At 39.4% G+C, this 22,582-nt stretch overlaps 1 protein-coding gene across 1 annotated transcript in view; it reads right to left on the reverse strand.

The window, feature by feature from the left end:
- Nucleotides 1–22,582, reverse strand: part of cacna1bb (calcium channel, voltage-dependent, N type, alpha 1B subunit, b) — a gene marked incomplete in the record, with an annotated part of 232,306 nt that overhangs the window by 93,810 nt on the left and 115,914 nt on the right. Inside the window, 3 exon segments of the mRNA XM_042220572.1 lie at nucleotides 727–816; nucleotides 919–1,034; nucleotides 3,536–3,639. Coding sequence (XP_042076506.1) covers nucleotides 727–816; nucleotides 919–1,034; nucleotides 3,536–3,639 — 310 coding nt within the window.

A 22,582-nucleotide genomic window follows, 5' to 3' on the forward strand; every position in this document is an offset into this window, starting at 1 on the left:
ACTGCTAACTTCAGGCGGGACTTGATCTTAATCCCCCTACAAGCTGTTCGCTGACAACCATTACACAAAAACACGACAAACAAAACACTAAATAACTACCAGCAAAACATACGTGACACTGTGAGATTAGACTGTAATAGAAAAGAAGAAAGAAAACAACATTCAAGCAAAAGACCACAACAGCCATCTTAAAGTTAAACAAATAAAATAAAATGAGGTGTAAACTGCATGTCTCAAATCATATGTGAAGTCATTTCAAAGTGGTTCAGGGTGGGGTATGATCTCTGAAGAAGAGTTTACAGTACTTTTGCTTGAAGTGCTCATTCTTTGTGCTCAACAGCACTTCTAAGGCTAAAACTGTGAAAACGACATGCTGCAGTGTTACATGCCAGACAATTTTTTGGCTGCTGCATTGAGTTCCTGGACTTCTGTCATCTCCATAGGATTGCCAGCTAGCTTGTTGGGTTTAAAAAAAATATCTCTAATCACAGTAATAATTTGCATCATAAAAGTCCATGCAACAAGTAGACAGGTGAAAAAAAGAGCCAGATCACATCCATGACTGATGACTTTAAAATGATCCATGTGCACAAGTTTAATGATGTCCAAAAGCAGTCATGAGATGGAAACGATGAGCCATACCGTCTCTGTGCCTGGTTTACCATCGGCCTCCTGTGGTAATGGACCATGGTAAAGCAGGCAACAGATACTCAGCCCTGTTTTCACCTGGAAGGTTTTGTTTCCTCTTGTACCACGCACCGTCCAGTGGGGACTTCTCCTCTGCAATCTCATCCTCCTCCTCCAGCAACACCTCCTCTGCAGCGAAAGAGAGAAAGGGAAAAAAAGGGGATTTTCTTTTTTACCCTTTTTTTTTTTTTTTCCTAAACACAACCATGCTTTTTGAAAGATGAGTCTAACCTGCTTTGCAGATCCACTCCAAGTATCCGGTGAGCTCTCTCTCAATCTGCTGTTGCCTGCGAAGCTTTAGAAACTCCTGTCTCTTCTCCACACGCTCTCGCTCTTTGGCAAATTCTCTGTTGAGGCAGGTTTTTTTTTTAATATATACACAGCAAGAACAGATTGCATTAACATTTAACATGTGGTAGTTTGCATTTAAAGACTTTTTTTTATGTTTGGCTCATGTAAGCAGATATTGATCTACGTAAGAGACAGATAAACTGTAGATGAAGTTGAGGTTCAAACAATTCGGGCAGATGGATTAATAATGTCAGAGTTAAGATGACAGCTGGGAAGCTGTTGAGGATATGCAAGAGGAAAAAAAGGCTGCTGGCATAGCCATAACTCTCAGGAGATATTTCCAACATTTTCAGACATGAAATGTTTGGGTGGAGAAGAAAGCTCATGATGCTGTTTCATGGCTCTGTGAGATAGGACTATTGGCAGCATATGCACTTCACGTAGAGAAAACAATGAATTGTATGATATAGTATTTTTTCCTCAGTTCTGTTTTAGGAAGCATGTTTATTCAGTTTTCAGTTGTCGCACACAACTTTCTTGTTTTAAGGTCTAATATGAAGCTATAAGCAGCAGGCTATTAGCTTAACATAAAGACTGAAAGCAGCGGTATGCATATGACATCTTTTTTTTCACAACCTCTGTAGTAGAATCATTTCAGGGATTAAGTTATTCAACCTTAGTAGTGCTAGAGTATCTCTGACTTTTCACTTGTGTTATTGTGATAATAAGATAAGAAAAGATTAACAAACAGCCTTTGACCAGCATTAGAAGTGCCTGCTCAAAGGATTTTTTTACCTTGTTGATTTCCTCTACTTTACTATTTATGCCTTGTATATAGTTAATGTAAGTTAGTGGATTGGTGGATTGGTGGTACACAGTCATCAGGAAACATGATTTGGAATACTGAACAGTTCATAGTTTTTAATAGTTTCATGAAAACCAGGAAGATGAGAGGGCAAAGTGATCATTTCACCGAAGGAATATGAGCTAGCTGTTGTTGGATCATCATTTTTCTCAAGAGCTTCATTTTAAGCAGCGTTTCCTTACGACGTCCAGACTAATGATCAAACATGTTTGCTTTAATCAAGAGTTTAAAAAGACAAGAGGCCGTGAGTCACGGCAGGTGAGGCAGGGCTCTCTGTGACCATAGACACAATGAGATGGACAGACGTTGCCTTTAGGAGTGCAGAGGACCAGGATGATTAAAGCTACCGAGCACAGGCTTTTCATTACACAAGACAGGGAAAGACAATGAGAGGAAGAAGGTGAAAAGGAGAAGCAGTAGATGATAGAAAAGCATGCTGAATATTCTGTTGATTTACTTGATTAACACTCAGTTTCAAGCCATAAGATAATCTTATTTTTTGCTGCTCCTATAAACAGCTACAATGTGGCCCTAAAATACTTATTTGTACATACAGGCCACCGAAACAGCCAGAAGCTTTAATTTAATGTCCTTTTAAAGATTATAAAATATTCTCAAGAAGTCTAATAGAAACGCATCCACTAACACATTCACATAATTTAAGTGACATAGACTTCCATTTACTGCTTATTAGCTTGCAGCATTTCCTGTCATATGGATGTGATGAGAGGATCCAAACATCAGTATGGAAGTTTATTTTTGCACTACTGAGAAAAAAGTTTACGTTCTGAGATATGTAAATTTTAAGATACCTCTGAGTAAGTAAAAAATCTTGAAATATGTAACTCAAAATTTTAAGTTATTTAGTGGAAATTTTGATAAGATCACCAAAAATATATACATACTGTATACAAGGGACACATGGGCAAGTTTAAAAAACAATAAAAGCTAAAAGTCTTTAGCAGTTGGTAAAATTCTATATTTAGCGTTTTCGATCTCTAGTTCTTAGTTGCCCCCCAACACACACTCACACACACAGTTTGTCATCCCTGTGTTCATTTTCTCGTGTGCTACATGTTCCTGTTTAAGTACAGTGGAACCCCGACTTACGAATACCTCATTTAACGAAAAATTCAAGTTATGAAGGCACTTAACGGCAATATTTCTGCCCGTGTTACAGCAAAATGCCCGTGTAACAAAATCTGCTGGCTCTGATTGGCTGAGTCCAGAAGGCCCACAATGCCTTCCGAATCATGTGACAACCCCCTTGGCTTCCGTACTTGCGCTTCGCTGTTCCACTTGAACGACGTATTGTTGTTGCAGTTAGCAATTAGCCTATAGCCTATCGTTCACTCAAAAGGCACGATGAGTGCTTCGACTTACGAAAGACCCTTGGGAATGAATTAATTTCGTAAGTTGGGGTTTCTGCTGTATTAGTATTTGCTTCTTTTGTTCATTGACTTATTAAAAGTTAGTTTTCATTGACTTTTTGTCTCACTCTTTCATTTTGCCACATCCTTTGACACAGACTGTGAGAAGTTGAAATTCAGTGAAAGAAACTGGCAACCTGACAAAAACAGCAGGGGCTTCGACAGAGGTGATTTCAAACAAGGCAAACAACATGATGATCGTAAAGAAGAGAATATATAACTACAGTTCACCCTTTAGGTTTACCTGTAATATATGACTTACCCAGAAAGAACACCAAGCACCAGGTTAAGCATGAAGAAGGAGCCGATGATTATGAGAGGGATGAAGTAAAGCCAGTTCCAAGTGTTTCCTGCGACGTCATTGGTCTGGACACACAGAAAACAATATTAGCATTAGTACTGGTATATGTAGATTTAATTCTTCTGTGCTTTGTTGTGAGATGCACTCTCAAAATCAAATTAAGTTAAAGTTTGTATACGTTAAGCTCCAAGAACATTTTCAGTGTCTTTGCCAAACTCTGAAAAAAAATGTGCAAAGCTTTTATTTCCAGTGGGAGTACAAATAAATAAATTCTCATTTCATTCATTTAATTAAACTCATAAATAAAACAAAAAATCAAAGAAAAAAGAAGTGCAAAAGGACACCTGGGCTGACTGTTCATTTTCTTATTATAAGGATAAACTGCATGCTCAGTGTAAGGTAGTAACTACACTTTACTAAGTTAATGAATAAAGTTTTGAATAAACTTGGTTCTGTATTATTGCTTTTCTTCAAACTATTTTCAAATTTTCATCCACAGCTCTGAATATAAATGTATTTTTCACTACTGTGGCTGACAGAACAAGAACTTTTGCCTACTTGCCTCATCAGAAAAACAACTTTTCAATTAAATAAAACAAAACACTGAAAAAAACAACAACCCAACACTCTATCATATCAATGGGATCCCCCAAAACAGCCCAGGTAATGTTCCTCATGCAAATAACTCGGTCCTCTATCAATGCCAAACAGAAACCTATATTTTAAAAATAAATTGCTCCTACACAAACAGAGAAACAGAGCATTTAAATGACTCTATATTCTCACTTCAAATACACAAACACAAACTGATCACCAGTCCAAGAAGGCACACGGCACCAACTGATATCAGGTAGGTGCAAAATGCAGACAACACAAACATAATAATTAGATCCCTGAACATTACATGCATATCTGACGGCTGAAATCCAAATCACGAGCATTAATCTGCTGAGATACCAGCCTCAGATGTTCACTTGTGTTTCCAGTGTTTCCGTGCTTAGTGCAGATGGTCAGACCCACAATGAAACATAAAAGAAAAGCTAAAAAATTAGGATCTACACTTATGGTCATTTAGTTCTGTCTGCTCTGTGATTTGTGACACACACTTGTTTTTACACACTTGTTTTCATGTTTTAGTTGGGACATCCAATTGACATTATGCCATCCCTAGCATGCTTTCTCTAGCATTACCTAGCCACTTCCCCTAACCATAACCATCAAAAATAAATGCCATGGCCTAACCCTAACCTAATTATAGCTCTGACACTAAAACCTTCAAACTCAGGGACAGGTATTTTTTCCCCCATAAGGGACTTTTGGTCCCCACATATTAGCATTCCATTTTTGGTCCTCACAAAAATATCTAAAACATGGTACATACGTACACACACACACACACACACACACACCACACACACACACACACACACTTACTACTCTATAGGATCCTGTGATTATGAAGTACTGTGTTCATATTAATGCAGTCATTAATGCCGAGTTTTTGGACTTTCCTCATTTATTGTTAGATCATTTCCTTAGTTATTTTTATCTGCAAAGTAAAATGAGTTTGTCTCAACAGCTCAGATTAGATGATAAACCATTATTTTAGCGTTTTTACAGTTTTTCTCAAATGCTAAAACACAAAAGCCAATCCTCTAAACAAAATGATCAGTTGTCTAAACACATTTACTAAATCTAGCCATCATTTACCAATATCATAAACACATGTCACATGAAGACACAATTCACAGGACACAATCCTCCGTTGTCATAAATCTAAACACATCTTTCCTTGCTAAAACACAAGTTGCAAAAGAACTCTGCTCATATTCTCAAATGAAAGCTCATGTGATGCAACATGCTTGCCACAGTCAGCAATATCTGAACACAATGAACACACCTGGCATCATTTATTACACACAACGACTCAAAATTGAAGACACCTGTTGCTAATGCTGTGATCACATGTATAAAAGCAAGTTCAGAGTGCACAGTATGCTGAAGATTCCAAACACACACAATGGATGAAGGCAGAGTCAGGGGAAGAGGAATTCGATGCAAAGGAGGGAGAAGAGCTGGCCCTGGAAGAAGAGGAGCAGGCCCAGGAGGGAGAGCAAGACAACCTCACACCATCATTACAGACGAGATGCGAGCAACAGTCATTGACCATGTCATTGTCCATGGCATGACAATGGCTGAAGCAGGACTAAGAGTAGGGGTGGACGATATAAACGATATACGATAGAAACGATATAAATTTGGCCAACGATAGAGATTTTGACTATATCGCTCTATCGCGATAGCGCATGTTGATGATGTCATCAAGCTGCGCCTGTTTTGGTCAGAAAGCATCGCAGCGGCTAAAACCATTATCATCTGCAAATTATGGCGGGCGACAGTCATAGCAAAGAGATGAAGCACTTTTGAAATATGGGGAAAGCCAAAAACTGCGCTTCCTCCACTTCCGTAACATTGATTCATTAATGTTGAATTCTCTCGCAGCTGCTCTATTCCCATGTTGTTGCAGTATATTAATAACTAACCTCGTATTGTGGATGAATAATCTCAGTTGTTCTCCTGACTGAAGTTTGGCCCGTGTATAGCATCCTGCTATGCGATTGCATTTGTCCCTGACCACCAGAATCCCTCACGTTAACTTTTATCGAGTGGAAAAAGTTGGCGTTCATCCTCCAGCTTCACTGTGCTAATGTTATGCTAACATAGCTGTGTCGCTAGCAATCACGTAGCACAACATTATATACCAGGTAGTCCAACTTCAGTAACCCTGCAAACGCCACTGCTGTTTAGTTTTCTGTCTTCATTTATGTTGGAAGTGGTAGCAGAGCTGTACGTTTTAATTAGTTTCAAAAATCTCTCAGTCAGAACATGGTATGAAATGTTTAGGTGGAAACTAGCGAGCTAACTTCCTGTTAACTTCTAACTCCGTTAAATTTAATAAATTCTGTTTTCATGGATGCTGGTTAAACTTAATTGTTACACCCGATAAAGCAGCAACGCTGATGATTTATTAAAGATGAAAGAATTTAGACCGTTTTTAACTCTTAGTGTTCGTTTGACTTTGGGACCTGAAGTGAGACGGAGTTTTGGACCCAGATTACTCCGCGAAGCTCCTCACTACGGCAGCCGTAATGCTCTGACAATCCATCAAGCAGTGCGGCTTACCAAAGTTGTACTAAAATTTTTTAACAGATTTCTGCACGCCAAAATCGGTTCGAGGTCAGTAAGCACAACCAGAATTCATACATAAGGCACACTCTCTGATTTTTGAGAAAATTAAAGGATTTTAAGTGTGCCTTATAGTGTGGAAAATACGTTATACAGAAGAAAAGAATATATCGTGATATATATCGTTACCGCACATGCTTCAAATTATATCGCGATATGAATTTTAGGCCATATCGCCCAGCCCTAACTAAGAGTCCATCCAAACCTGAGTAGGTTCACCGTGGCCACCATTATCAGGGCATTCAGACAACACAACAGGTATTGTACTCGATTGCTTTCTTTGTCACAATACGTTTTACAAACCTGTGAAAGTAGTCTATTGGTTTCAAATCAGTTGTGACTGTATTGTAACACATGTCAATTGACAACACATGTTTCTTTCTTTAGAGTTGAAAGAATGCCACATAGAGGTGGGAGGGTTGCCATATTTACAGCGGCACAAGAAACCCTCATTGTGGATATGGTTCGTGGGAACAACCTCATCAGACTCCGGGAGATCAGAGACAAAGTCATTGCCGATAATGTCAACTTTGAGAGCATTGACGATGTCAGCTTGGCCACAATAGACGAGTTCTCCGGCGCAAAAAGATGCGGATGAAACAGGTCTATAGGGTTCCCTTTGAGCGCAACTCTGCGCGACACAAAGACCTACGTTACGAGTATGTGCAAGTAAGTATACATCCATGTTCACAGTACAGTTAGTGGACATACTGTGTTGCTCAGTGGCCTACATTACTTCTGGACAATACTGTGCTACCTGATTGACTGTTGTTCTGAACACCTGTGCACTTTCACATTTTCACAGAGGATATTACAGTTGGACGCGATGGCCAGACCTCATGAGTACCTCTTCCTGGATGAGGCTGGCTTCAACCTGCAGAAACGAAGGCAAAGAGGCCGTAACATCATTGGCCAAAGAGCCATCACTGAGGTCCCTGGCCAACGGGGGGTAATATTACCCTTTGTGCGGCCATGGGTTCGGAGGGGCTTGTCCACCGGCATGCTGTCCTTGGGTCTTACAACACCCAACGTCTCCTCACCTTCCTAGAGGAGCTAAAAGACATCCTCCTGGACCGCCAACAACACCATCCTGGGCCCGCACATCACATTTATGTGATCATTTGGGACAATGTCCGCTTCCACAGAACAAACCAAATCAGAGAGTGGTTCACCACCAACAGTGACCACTTTTTAAACGTCTGTCTGCCACCCTACTCCCCTTTCCTGAACCCTATAGAGGAGTTCTTCTCATCGTGGAGATGGAAGGTTTATGACAGACAACCATACACAAGAGAGAACCTCCTAAGGGCAATGGAGCTGGCCTGTGTTGACATCCCAGCGGAGGCCTTCCAAGGATGGATTCGTCATTCCAGGGCGTTTTTCCCGCGGTGCCTGGCGAGAGACAATATAGCCTGCGATGTGGATGAGGTGATGTGGCTCGATGCAGCTCAGCGACATGATGCCGCACAGTGATTGTGGTGTGTGTGTGGTGTGAATAACGTAAATAAAAAATCTTCACACCCTGATCATGCTTTCAAGAGTACTGTTGTGTGCAATAGATTCTGTTTTTGCATTGAGTTGTGTTACAGTAGTGTACATACATGCAGGATTTTCTATGGATTTATACTCTTCATATGAAACTCACAAATCTAAATGCCTAATCCCCCACAGAGATCTACGACGATTCGTTACTGTATAGTTTCTAAAAATATGCATTGGCAGTTATGAAAAGAACCTTCTCACAAATTGAGCATTGTGTTTTCAATTCTTTTGCTGTAGTGTGTAATGATGTGTATAGTGTTTACATTTTGTTGTGTTTATGTAGCTTTAGAAAAGGGTGTTGTATTTAGACATTGGGGAACATGGTGGAAACGTTTGTGAAATGTGTTTTAGCATTTGAGAAAAACTGTAAGGTATTTGTTTTGGATTTGCGAAGTTAATATTTATGATTTGGTTCAGTTTCAAGACACGCAACACAAAAACCAGATGAAAAGATTATTATGATGAATGAGAAGGAAATACTGAATCATCAGGTAGCTAAAATATGATTCCTACTGAATTATAATGTTGCCTCATGTAAGCTGTAAGGCTTTTTCTCCCTCATTTTCTTAGGCTTACAGGGTTCCAATACATCAGCTATGTGTAGTTGGATGTTTTATTACACTGGTTATGTCCCAAAATGACACTGTACTTCACAGTGACTGAGCTACAATGGGTATAATAGTCATGTTACTTTCCCCAAAGGCGATTCTGGGAGTCAGCACCCACACAGCGGCCTGTTAGCTCGGGACAGACCTGCCGACTGATGGGCTCTGTTGAGGCCGGTGACTTTTTGCAGACGTCAGTGTCGCGGCGCTGCCACACACTGGCTGTAATTGTGATGGGAGGTTCGGGGCGGCTGAATCAGCAGGCAGGAGATGTATATTATGCACCCGAGAATGTGAGAAGAACGCACACAAATGTACAGAAGCACACCCTCTGTCTCGGCTGTCAGAGAAGCAGCCGCCCACACACCAGAATAAATGGCTGAGGGAAGCTTCGCTGCTTTGCACGGCATCGTATCTTTTACAGCATTTCCAGCATTTCATCACCGTCTCATCATCTTATCACTCAATCTTCATGTCTTTCTCTGCATCTCTTTTCCCTCCACCTTTAGTTAAATTCTCTCAGTATAAACCTTACAAGATTTTCCTTTCATGTTTTCTCTTCCACTCAAATCAGTTGAGTTCAGTGAAGCATGAAGTAATAGGTTTCAGAAATTACCTCTTTTTTTTTTTTAACCTAACCAGCCAAATATTGCAAGTAAAAGAAGGTTCAAACATTTAGAGGTCATCTTGATTGGCACCACACCAATCTTTAAACTCAGCCTTCATTTTGATGTATTGCTCACCTGTAGTAGTATATTGCAGGCTTGTGATACATAATATGATGCACTGAGGTCAGTTTTATTACCGTGGCAGTTACAGAGTGTCTTCTAAATGTCTTCTAAAAACTCTGATTACAGTTACGACTAGGGCTGTTCGATATAACGATATATATCGGATGACAATATAAAAACATCTATCGTTTCATTTTACGCTATAGTTTGTTTCGTGGTGTCGCAAAATAAACTGTTTACGGCAATATTTTTTTCATCGTTTTGATGGTCACTGTAGTGGCTATATTAATTTCTTAAAGTTCTCTCTTTCTCTTATATTTTACATAACCACACTACGGACGGACAAGCACTTGTTTTTATGCGTTGTGGTTAGCAACAACGGCGGTAACAGCATCGCGTGTCCGCTTGTTTATGTTCCACATAAACGTTTCACAATAAAGCTCAAGATCCTGTTGAGACTTTTCAAAATAAACTGAAATTACAGATGAGAAGTAAAAAAGAGCCGTCAGGTGCTAAAAAATAAACCTTAGACTCAAACGTTAGAACAGGCTTTTCCCCGCAGCACGCCGTGTAATAAATACTCACAAAGAAAACGGCGGCCTTTACAACTTATGTCTAAAAATGTATCGTTTCATGCATCGGTTAAAACACTCGACTCCAGGTACATGACGCGCCGCTGGAAACACTTCCCGCAAGTTGAGCTGCCCGAGATTCACAGAATTTACAGAAAATGCTACATTTTTGTGATTTATATCGTTATCGGGATGATAGAATTCTTATATCGGGATATGAGATTTGTAGATTAATTAATGTAGATTAATGTGACTGAGTGAAACTAAACATATGAAATATTTGTGATGATTCCAGAGAAGTCTGAGGTTTATGGTCACCACATTGGTTGTTTCATTTTTCATTACCCAACAGTGCTGTCACTGCATCCCCATCATGTTTTTTTACTGGAGCTTCTGCTGGGCTGGACTTGCTGCAGTTTTCAGAAAAAAACAAAAACAAATAACACGTGAACATGAGAGTGACTCTGGCAACTAAGGGCACACAAACTGTGCCTGCAGTACCTGTGATCTTTAAGGACTAGTGTGGGTGTAATAGATAAAACACAAGATGGAAATGGCTTCTATATCTTAAAAGTGGTAGCAATGTAGAAATACCCTAAATCTCCATTCTATTTAGTGGTCACCAGGGGGCGACTTCACTGGTTTAAAAAACAACAACAAAAAAACGACTTCTGGTTGTATAAAAGCCCTTGGCTCCCTTGCTCTGTCTCTTCAGTAAAAACTTTCCTAATTAATTTTTTGGGTCAATCACTAGCTTTTGGCCATACTGAATAAAACATGAATTTCAGTTTACAAATGACCAGAGTCAGAAAGGCGGACAAGCCAGAGTATGCTCATTATTGTTAGCCAGGGAGGATGCAGCGTCCCTTGGCCCACTCAGATTGCCTTTTGCCTTTGTGGGTGTGTGTGTCTTTTCCCATGTTATCTCTATTTAGTGCATTAGAACACCTCCAGATGTAGGAGAGAGTTATAACTTTGTCTATTTCGTAATGAGAAATATGTGTGTATTTAGAATCACTAAAAATGATAGAAATGTTACCAGGTCTGACCTAGTAAGGCATCACATGCAGACCTCAGGTTTTCCCATGAACAATATGCAACAAAATCTTTTTTATTTTCTTGAAAACATGCTGGTTTTTATTTATTTTATATTGACAGTAGTAGCATTACATGTCTTAGTATTTATCTCTCCGGAGAACCTGGGAGACCTTGTTAGCTAGTGCAGTCTCTTGCATCAGCATTCACTCCCAGAGTCAGCAGGTGAGTAGGTAAGACTTTTCTCTCGATTCTCAGCTGGCAGCTTCGAGAGATGAGCTGAATTCAGCTGAGCTTGTGCAAATCTTTTTTTTTTCCTTTTTCCCAGATACTGACATACAGTAAGGTCTCTGAGGTGAAAGCCTAAGAGCTGCTGGAATTCTCAGATTTAACCGTCTGAACAAACCGAGTACATAGTCAGCTGATTTTAGCTACATGTGAGGATATTCAGGACTCCAGAATTAAGTATCCTATCAGTTGCTATTTTAAATATAAAAATCACTGAAAAATAGGGTGAAATCATTCTGCTTCATTAACCTCAGCGTAATCACAAGGATGTGGGCATTTCTTTCGTTTTTCTACTATCTGTTATGGTTCTGACAGAAAGAAGAAAGAAAACCATCTTTTTCACTAAGGAACTAAATGACCATATTGACGGGTTAATCTAGCACAGGATGTAATAGGTCAGAGGGGCTGGAGGAAGTGGCTGTTGAGAGGGACCCGAAACCAGATAAGCAGCTGAAGAGAGACAGGTGGACACCTTTCTGTCTACTGGACTCTACTGGTATCAATCATTCATCTATAAAGCTTAATGACACCATATTGCATCTATGTGATGCTGACCTGCATTGGTACAGTAGACATCTCCAGGATGATTTTGCTCCATGATAACACGCCATGTAAATATTTGTAATTATTACCAGCTAGGCTTTAATGGTTGATAAATATTATATATTTTCGATCGTAAAGAGAGAATTACAAATAAATCCAAAAATAAAAAAATGTGCTACAAAGCAATAGCTCCTTGCTTCCACTACATCTACACCCATTCTTCATGCAGTACTCATGGATCATTTTTGAACATGAATCTGATCTCAACTAAACACCTGTAAAGTTTTGTGCCTGTGACTTAGACAGTTGTAACACTATTACATTCATAATGTCTCTGTGAAACAAACATAACACCTCTAAAAGTGCTCAAAATAGTCTTTGTGTTGAATCCCATTGTAGTTGTGGGCACATTTTGTCATGATGACAAAAACATAAAAACATACGGTATGTACAGACAGATAGACAGCCAAGGTGAAATCAATACCGCTGCTAAAGGAAAGAAAAGACCTGTTAAAGCCCCTGGGCATCCTAGAAAGACATCCATCACATCAGTTTATCCTTTATCACTTCTGGATGGAGGGTGTGATCCACTCACTATTCTATATATCAACAAGCAGCCTCTGGCACTGTGAGGCACATCTGTGCTTCCATCAATATTGAAGGCAAGATTTGCTAAGCAGGGCAAATTAGAGGGAAAAATGTAAAGTTCTGCTGGCACACACTCAGCCACTCCATTCAAGTAATTGCCAATGGAACCTATGAACACCAGTGTCTCAAACAAGCAGACCTGGTGAGGGTGTAAGTAATCCATTAAGAACAGCTTGATGCTTGTAGTCTGACAAAAATAAGTGTCAGTGGGTTTTAGGCATGGACTGGAAAAACCTGGGAAAATCAGACTTAAAGGGAAGAACAGATGTGCTGATAGAGGGGTGAAATCATGAGTCAGACACTGAGGCAACTTGATGGGGTGAGGAGGTGGGGGCAGCAGTCACTAGATGACCACCAACAGTTTAGATAAAAGATTTATCCAGACAAAAGCTGTGGAATATGTCTAATACAGAAAATAATTATCAGATGCAGAGAGATCCTGTGTTGTTTTTATAAGCTAGCAAGCAAGCAATTTATTTATATAGCAATTTCAGACAAATCCCAGCTGAAAATAAAGTGCTGTACATTTGACATTACAAAAAAACAAAAAACAAAGAAAAACACATACATTAAAAAATAAATAAATAATAATAATTCAACTTAAATTAAAACAAAAAAAATTCCAGGTCAAACTGCATCATATGCTAAGGAATAAAAATGGATTTTAAGATGTGTTTTAAAAATGGACAATGAAGGGGCCTCTCTAATGTGCAGGGGCAGGTTATTCCAGAGGTTAAGAGCAACAATAGAGACCTGGGTACCTCCAGGATAAAGTAAATAAAATTATAAAAACTCGACTTGACAGTAGCCCTAATTTTTGTGTCCAATTTAAAATCACTGTCCATCTTAAAACCCATGTTAGTAACAACAAGTACACTACAAGTACAAAAGTAACAATACTCTGCCAGGGGTCGCAAATCAATAGCGACAGAATCACAAGGTCCGCTAGGACCAAACCCAATCACCTCAGTTTTCCTTGATTTACATTTTCAAAAGTTTAGGGCCATCCAAGTTTTAATATCTTCTAAACATGCCAGAAACGGGTTAATAGAGAAGGCATCCTTCAGATCCAGAGGCAGATAAATCCGCAGTCGTCGGCACAACAGTGGAAGGATATTCCAGGCCTTCCAAGGATGGTTCCGAATGAAAAAAGCAGAGGCCCTAGAACTGAGCCCTGCGGGACCCCACACTGAAGAACAGTGAAAAAGGACCCTAAAAAGTTAACACTAAAAGTTCTGTCAGAAAGATAAGACTTAAACCAATTCAAAGCAGTAGCACGAATGCCTGCAAGATGGTGTTAATGAGACAGCAAAATGTTGTAGTCTATAGTGTCAAAAGCAAGGAGTCAAGTCAAGAACAAGATGATTACCAGAATCACAGGTAGGAAAGATATCATTAAAAACCTTTAAGAGTGCTGACTCAGTGCTATGGAGGTTTTTAAAACCTGATTGGAAGACCTCTAGGGTACCATTCTCACTTTAAAAAAATCAATCAATTGGGAATATACTATTTTCTTCAGGATTTTAAACAGAAAAGGCATCTTGGAGATTGGCCTGTCTTTCTTAAGCAGGGTTTGTACTACTGCATTCTTAAAATTAGCAGGGTCTACATCAGATATTAAACTGCTGTTTATAATAGTAAGAAAATTGTGCCCTATGTCTGGCAAAATCTCTTTAAAACCTTAAGGATAGACAGGATCATTTGAGAACTGGAGGGCCTCAGATGGCCAACCACATCCTCGAAATAACAAAGAGTCACAGGCTCAAACTGGTCAAAAACAGCAGAGCAAGGGATTAAGATAGAGGGTCAGACTCAGGGGCAGAGATGAGAGCCCGCGTAGTTGCAACCAGTTATAAGAGGCCTTCAAACAGCCACTTTGTGGAGCATTTCAAACTAAGTCAATAGTGTTAAATAGCACACGTGGATCATGATTGTTGGAGGAGATGATCTTGGAGAAGTATTCCCTTTTAGCCTCTTTGACAATATCCTGATAGAGACTCCAGCAGTCCTTTAAGATTTGAAGAGACACCTGCAATTTGTCCCTATACCATTTGCATTCAGCTCTACAACAGTCCCTCCTCACAGCCTGAGTGGTGTCATTAAACCAAGGCTCAGTTTTAGCCTTGGGCTGCCTGGTTTTAAATGTACCACAGAGTCCAGGATAGTTTGGCAGGAAGATTCAAACCAGGAACTGAGGTCCTCTGTGCCCAAGGGAGTGAGATCAGCGGGGACAGACAGCTGGCAAAGGCAGAGGAGAACTGGGCAGCAGTGGAAGGGTTAATGATCCGACAGTGGCAAACAATAGCGCTGGTTTGAACGGCAGTGTGTGAAAACACAGCATCAAATAATACAGGCATATGGTCAGAGAATAAGTCAGAGATTTCCACGTTAGACACAGCCAAGCTGTGCGACAAGACCAGGTTTAGTGTCTGTCCATGTTCATGTGTGGGACCAGGTACAGATTGGGCCTGTCACGGTTCTGGATCATTCTGACCCAGCTTCTTCAGTTCTTTATATTTTGGTATTTTTCTATAGTGTTGATTATTATTCTAGATTAAGTGCAGCGTCTTCTGCTTCCTCGTAAGTTGTTTCTGGTTTCCTGTTTTACTTTGGAGGTTCGTGTCTGGTGTCAGTGTGTTCGGTTTACTATTCCCCTGTCTCGTCAGCTGTGATTTCTCCCAGGTGTGTTCCCCTCCTGTGCCTCATCCCTTGATTACTGCCATATGTATATTAGCCCTGTGTTACCTTTGTTCTCTGTCGCATCGTTAATGTCTACTCACCTTCATTCTGTACTTTGTTTTCCGTCCGTGTGTATCTGCCTGTTAGTTTGTATTTTCCCAGTTTAGTTGGTCCGCTGTTTACCGGCAACCTGCTAATAAAGCGGTTACTTTGAGTTCTACTTCGCCTCACTGAAACCTGCATTTTGGGTCCTTCTCTCCTTGCCTGCCAGTACGCGAACATGACAGGACCAGATTACAAGAGTTAATAAGGCTTAAAAAAATCCTTCACCAGAGGTTTGTCAGGACAGCAGACATGTACATTAAAATCTCCCACAATAAGAATGTGATCGTAGTTAGGCATAATCCCAGCTAGAAATTCTGAAAAGTTCTTATTGCATTTTGGGACGGGACAAATAACAGTAAACAGCACTGAGTTAGAGCGATTGACTTCGAAAATAATTCAAGTGAATGAAAATAATCTGACACACAGCTATCTGTTAGGAACAAAAGGGACATTCCTTGATACCTGCAATATTTGGATATTAATCTAGCTCTTCACATTTGCTTTTGTGCTCCCTGCAGTTTTCGTGTGGCAAATCACTTGCAGAAATGTGAAGGTAAACTTAAAACACTAAACACCTCGCTGTTCAATCTAAAAAAAAAATCTTCACAGCCATCCGCAGCATATACGCATCTTGTGATGAATTATTCTCTCCATTACTCTGACAATACAAAAAAAAATAATATTATAAACATAAAATATACAAAATTAGACTTGGGTTAGAGACGATAACATCCAGGGAAGGCTCAAGCTTTCATCCTGCTGTCTTTCCATGGAGATTTTCTGTTGTTATACAAGTAAACACAAGCAGAGAAAATTCTCTCCCTTTTACAGAAAGGTCTCTCTTTTGGGCGGGACATACTGCAGACCCGTCAAGCACAAAAGTGATAAAAATTATTTTTGTATGCATAATGGAAGTAAACTGCCAAACCTTAGTGAAAAATCTTACTAGACTCCATTAAATACTTTCCTCCTCTAAATATTGGATTACAAAAGGGGAATATCTACAAATACAAATGCAATAATTCCTGGAGCAAGAACAACTGTTCACACTTTTATACTTTTGAAAGCAGTTTCTTTTAATAATAAAACATATTTTGCACTTCCATTTTATTTTTTTTTAATACCACTTAGCTGATGTTTATGCATGATTTGGCATGGGGCGGCTGTGGCCCAAATTGAGATGTGAAAGGCAGAATAAATACCCCTACAGCAGGGATGTCAAACTCATTTTACATAGTGGGCCACATACTGCCCACTTTGATCTCAAATGGGTCAGACAAGTGAAACTACATGATAAATGTGTAGAATTATATATATAGTGGAAAAACAGGAACTTTTCTGTTATTTTGTTGTTAATCCACTGGTGAATCTAAATGTGCTAAAAATGCAAATGCTTGTTTCTCTGTCTCACCCTGTGACAGACTGGTGATCTGTTCCGAGTCTACCAAGCCTCACAACCCAATAATCTAGAATAGCCTCAAGCTCCCTTGCAACTATGAATTGTAGAAAGAAGAAGTGGGGATGGATGGATGGATTGATGGGTGGATGGATAGGCCTTATGTTTCACACCCCTTCCCTACAGCATCATAACTTAAAGGCTTTTTTGCAAGTAAACTTTATGAATTTTTGTACACTAACCTCACCAAATCCTAAAAAGCATGAAGTTGCAATTGTCACAGGGATGCTATTGTGTTAAAATTTAGCTTTCACTGTAAGAATTTATTACACATGTGTATGTGACACATGATTAGTTCACTAAGTGTAGTCTTTGGGGAGCTAAGCAATGAGATTAAACCACATTGCATGCACAGCATGAGAGCTAATACAGGGCATATGGCAACCAAGGCCAGTAGCTATATTAATTTAGTTCATTACAAAACTACTGATGCAGTATTTGGCCTTTAGCGAGTTCCTTCTAATGGGAACATATGTTGTTTAAGTGTGATGCTGAAAAAAAAGTAGTCTAAGATTTAATTAGTGTAAGGTGTATTTATTCATGGGAAAAAGAACTAAATCTGAAACATTAATACATACTGATGGACAAGACTAAGGATATCTTTTAGTCCCAAAAGATGGAACTATGTAACTTCACTATAGTTGAGTTAACTTCAGTTAAACATTAGACTGCAAAGAAGAAAAGAGAGAAAGGTAAGTTAAAGTTATGCTCCAAGGTAATATCAGCACTTACTCTTTGAGATAAGTTTGTAATTTGGGCCCAAAAGCAAGATTTAGATGTTGACAGGCTTAAGCAAAAATAAACAGATTTGATTTTTTTACTATTATTTTTTTTTACTGGGCATAGGAAGAACAGGAACTTAGAAACGTGTCTCTAAGGCATAATAAGGAAACATATGGGGAATAAATCCTGGAGAGGGTCCGGAGAACAGACTGGCTAATAAGTGTGAAAACAGAAACAGAAAAGAGTGATAAAGGATGAGGAAAACAGGACTATAAGAAAAAAATAAACTAACAAGTATATGACATCAGGGATTGAAGATGGCCAAAGTGATTTGGCGACAGCTAATTTCCTCACAGATGCATTAAATTAATATTATCATTACTCTGAGATTCATAATAAATTAAATCTGCCAAGCCACAGTTTCATTCCACACCTCCACATATAATCAAAGCACAGACTTCTGCTCCCTTTGAAGTTAATAAACACTGATTTATCATCATCATCATCATCGTGAAAACAGTATAAGTGACCGCATCAGTAGAGATGCTTGTTTATGTCATCTAATTAGTTGTTTTGTTAGTGAAAAATGTGGTAGTGAGTGAGGATGGCATGGTAAAGATTGCAGGAGTAACAGGTGAAATATTGTACACAGGGGAAAAACTTATGGTTAAACCTTTATAGTAGGATTATATAAGTTTACTTAACAAATTAAAGAGCTGGTAAATATCACAACTTCTCGCTGTGCAATTAGGTTAACTAACTGAAGTTGGCTAAAGAAAATCAGTGTTGTACATCAATGTGTAAATGTTTCTTCATACTGCAAGTGAAAAATAAACTCCTGGTGTGTTTGTTTCTCAGCCACCCATGTGTTTGTAGTTATAAAGGGTGGACTGTGCTAGCATAGTGGGTAGATATTGATCTATTAGCGTCACAGGCGATGCCACGACTGGACTTTGGACTCAATCACCCAACCCTACTAACAAGACAGTGTGTGGGGGAAACACAATGGCAGGAAGTAAAACAGGAAAAAGCAAACAAGGAAAGAAATTAGGAAAACTAAAACAGGAAGTGTCTAACCAAGGCTCAATAAGCCCACATAGGAAGAGAAGGAAACACATGAAACACTGTGAAAAGGTAAACACTAGGAGACAAGGGCAGATCTAACAAAATAAAAAACACGACAAAGCACTATTGATGATGACAAACTGATGAGAAACAGTGCTAGAAATCTCAGCATCAGCATGGACTCGGACCTAAATTTTAAGCACCAGTTTACATAACCTGAATAGTATAACGCCTAAATAACACGTCAGACCCTTTGTTTGAGCAGAAGAAGTAAATGATTCAGAGATAAAATTAAACCCAGAGAAGCAGCAAAAAAACCCCAAAAAAACCCCTTCAATCTGCTATCTGCAAGCAATTCTCAGTTCTTTGAAATCAAAGCTTTTAACTTTTTTGTTTGTAAGTTCATTTGGGAGTATTCCTTCATGACTTCCATTGAAGTGTAGCTGGAGTGTATTTTTCCATTTCTGGGAGTCTTCACTTATTTTATCTCCTATCTCCAAATTTAGCTTACTCCCTTTTTTGTTGCTTGTTCTGTCTTAAATTACTTTGAATTGCCTCGTTGTAGAAAGGTGCCAAAGGAGCAAACATTCAGTTTGTTGATATCTAAAAACAACCTTTGGCTTGTGGCAATGGTTTATTTTCACCAAGTCTCAGGTTTTTATATGAGTTCACTTGATATCGTTATCCCACCTCTGTCATTCCCGTGAGTCATTGCGGGCTTACTGCTCTGAATGATCAGTGAGGAAAAAGCGAAAACTCCAACAAAACTTGGAGTCATGCATCATGCAGTTGTGGGGTGACAGTGTACTCCCACTCTCAGCTCACAGAACTGCCACCTCACACACACGCACACACACAAAGCTTGGTGAAATGAAGTCAGCCTCTCTGAATCATTCCAGCAGCTAATTTACAGCCTTGAAACATTTACAACTAGCTGCAGTGAATGTGCTCAACAGCTCTTGGAGCACAGAGGATATAAGATCTTTAGAGAAGTGCATGAAGAAGAAGAAGAACATGTCAAAACAGGTTTCTGTTTGTTTCTGACATATTGGATTTGAATATCTGGTCATCTCTTTCACTTAAGAGGCCGTATTTTTTTTTTTTTTTTGGGACTTGTAAATTACGGAGCCCCGCAGGGGACATGGGAGAAAAAAAAATTAGGGAAAAAAAAAAATTGGGAAAAAAAAAATTAAGACGGACTTTTGCGGAGATCTCGCAAAACAAACTCGGGATCTCGCAAAAGTTGAATCCAACAATGGCGGCAGCTACTTAGTTGTAATATTACTCTTTCTGGGTCACAAAATACACTTTTAAGATATTTTGAGGCGTGAATGTAGTTGTGTAAACGTCAGATACCTGCTCGGTTTACAAGACATCACATATTTGCAAAAGAGCTCCGACGTTTTTGGAGATCTGACACCCACTAGCTCGAAGCTAACGGGAGGTCGAGACCTACTACAGCCGGGAGGAACACCGCTTTCCCGGCACATCGTGCCTCGACCTCCCGGTCGGCTTCGAGCTGGCGGCCTCCGAAGAATGCGGCTAAAACTTTTGCGAGATCTCGCAAAAGTCCGTCTTAATTTTTTTTTTTCTCCCTAATTTTTTTTTTCTCCCATGTCCCCTGCGGGGCTCCGTATAAAATAATTCCCGCAGGCTAACTTCTAGTTAATATCTACAGCAGAGCCTATTCTTTTAAATTTCCCGCAAAAGTTTTACATTTTTAATTAAGTCCATGCACTTACATATTCAACCTAGCAATGGAGGAGACACCCCCCGCAGGAGAGATTCATAGATTTTATTTTGAGGTTGGCCTAAACTATGAAGACATTAAGTCAGTGCTTTGCAGTACACAGTTTTTATATGAGTGAGAGACATCAGGATAGAGTTCTTAGCGAAAGGCGACACACTCATCACAAGGTATGTATGACTTTTTCAGTCTCTCACATCATTGTGGAGGAATTTTGGCCTGCTCTTCTTTACAGTATTGCTTAAATTCGTTGAGGTTTGTGGGCATTTGTTTACACACAGCTCTTAAGGTCCCACCACAGGATTTCAATTGGGTTGAGGTCTGTACTTTGACTGGGCTATTGCAACTCTTTGATTCTTTTCTTTTTCAGCTATTCTGTTGTAAATCTGCTGCTATACTTGGATCACTGTCCTGTTGCATTTTACAATATCAGCAGAGCTTTCGCTGACAGACAGATGGCCTGACTTTTGTCTTGAGAATACTTTGGGAACACCTTGCAGTCACTGGGTCGACCACGAACTACATGTATAACAAAATCTTGTGGTTTGTTCAGGTGCAACTTTGCAAACCTAGGCCACGCCATATTTTTTTTAGAGAACAGGCTTTCTCCGGGCAAGCATTTGCAACATGCCATAGTCAGACATATTCACTCTTTTCCTATTTTTGCTGTCATGGACTTTAAAAAGTAACATTTAACAGGTTATCTGAGACCCGTAGAGCATGAGATGATCTTGATTTTTTTGCTATTTCTCTGAGTATTATGCAACTTGACCTTGGGGTGAATTTATTGGCACATCCCTGAATAACCATCTTATGTCTTTTGTACTTGTGAATAATCTTTCTCACTATGCTGACTGACCAAGGACTCAGTGGACTTGCACTCATAAACATCTATTTTCCAGAGTTTGACAACAGAGAGATTGGTAGGAAAGGAATATGACGTGATTTTCTCGCATGGAGCTTGATTTGGTCTCGATGTTGCACTTGTGTTTTTTTTTTCATGATGTTGATGTCGCTAAATTCAGGAGTCATGTTTAAATGCAGATTTCTCAGGGTTAAATATTACTTTTGGTTGTATGTTGGTCTGGTTGGATAATCAGAAGTTTTTTTGATGGTGTTAAGTTAATATTTCTCTTTCTTGGTAGCTGTGTTGTAGTAAAGGGATGGTGAACATACATAACATAATCAAAGGAGCTTGCAAAGAAAAGCGTCTGGACTTCTTTAAGTTGCTTGAAGACGTTTCACCTCTCATCCGAGAAGCTTCTTTTCTTTGCAAGCTCCTTTGACTACGATGACCTGGATGACTGAGAACCTTCACAGACATACATAACATAAATTTAGCTTCAATTGTCCCGTGAATTTTAAGGATTCATACAAAGACAATTGAATCACACACATCTTGTTGCTTTGTCCTCTATTTTTACAAGAAGTTGAAAGCACAAGATGTCACCATGTTGAGGTCAAGGTGCACCTGCCTGTGTTGCTCACAGAGCTCTAACGAATGTATTGCGAAATTTGCCTGCAAGCTCAGGTGTCTCACAAACAATAAAATTTATCTCAGATACCAAAAAAGGCAAGAGTTTAATCAGAGCCAGAAGTCAGTGCTATAGAAAGATCTACAGATATACCAAAAGCATTGTTAAGTTATGACTGGTGCAAACTAATACGAGTCACAAAAGCAAAGAAAACATGTGATGTAATGTAATTATGGATCAGAGTTTTTCAGTGTAAACTCTGAACATGACAGAGTAGAGGTAATTAGGGTTGCCACTAAATTGATGGCAGCCGTTGGGTCACCAGGAGAGACGCAGGAAATGTAATAAAATCACGAGCCATGAAATGAAGATTGCCACATTATCAGCGTTGAGAAACCACCCACACATCCTGCTGCTGCTAAAACACTGTCACTTCCCCACTGACTGGCCTAGAGCTAAAGCAGTATTCAAAGTGTGAATAAATGCAATACTCTGCTGTCTTTTGGAGATCGATGTTGTGGATTTACTGCTAAAAGAAAATGTCAATA

This window comes from Haplochromis burtoni, unplaced genomic scaffold (genome assembly GCF_018398535.1).
Source record: "Haplochromis burtoni strain Fernald_Lab_line unplaced genomic scaffold, NCSU_Asbu1 Contig_51, whole genome shotgun sequence".
NCBI lineage: Eukaryota > Metazoa > Chordata > Actinopteri > Cichliformes > Cichlidae > Haplochromis > Haplochromis burtoni.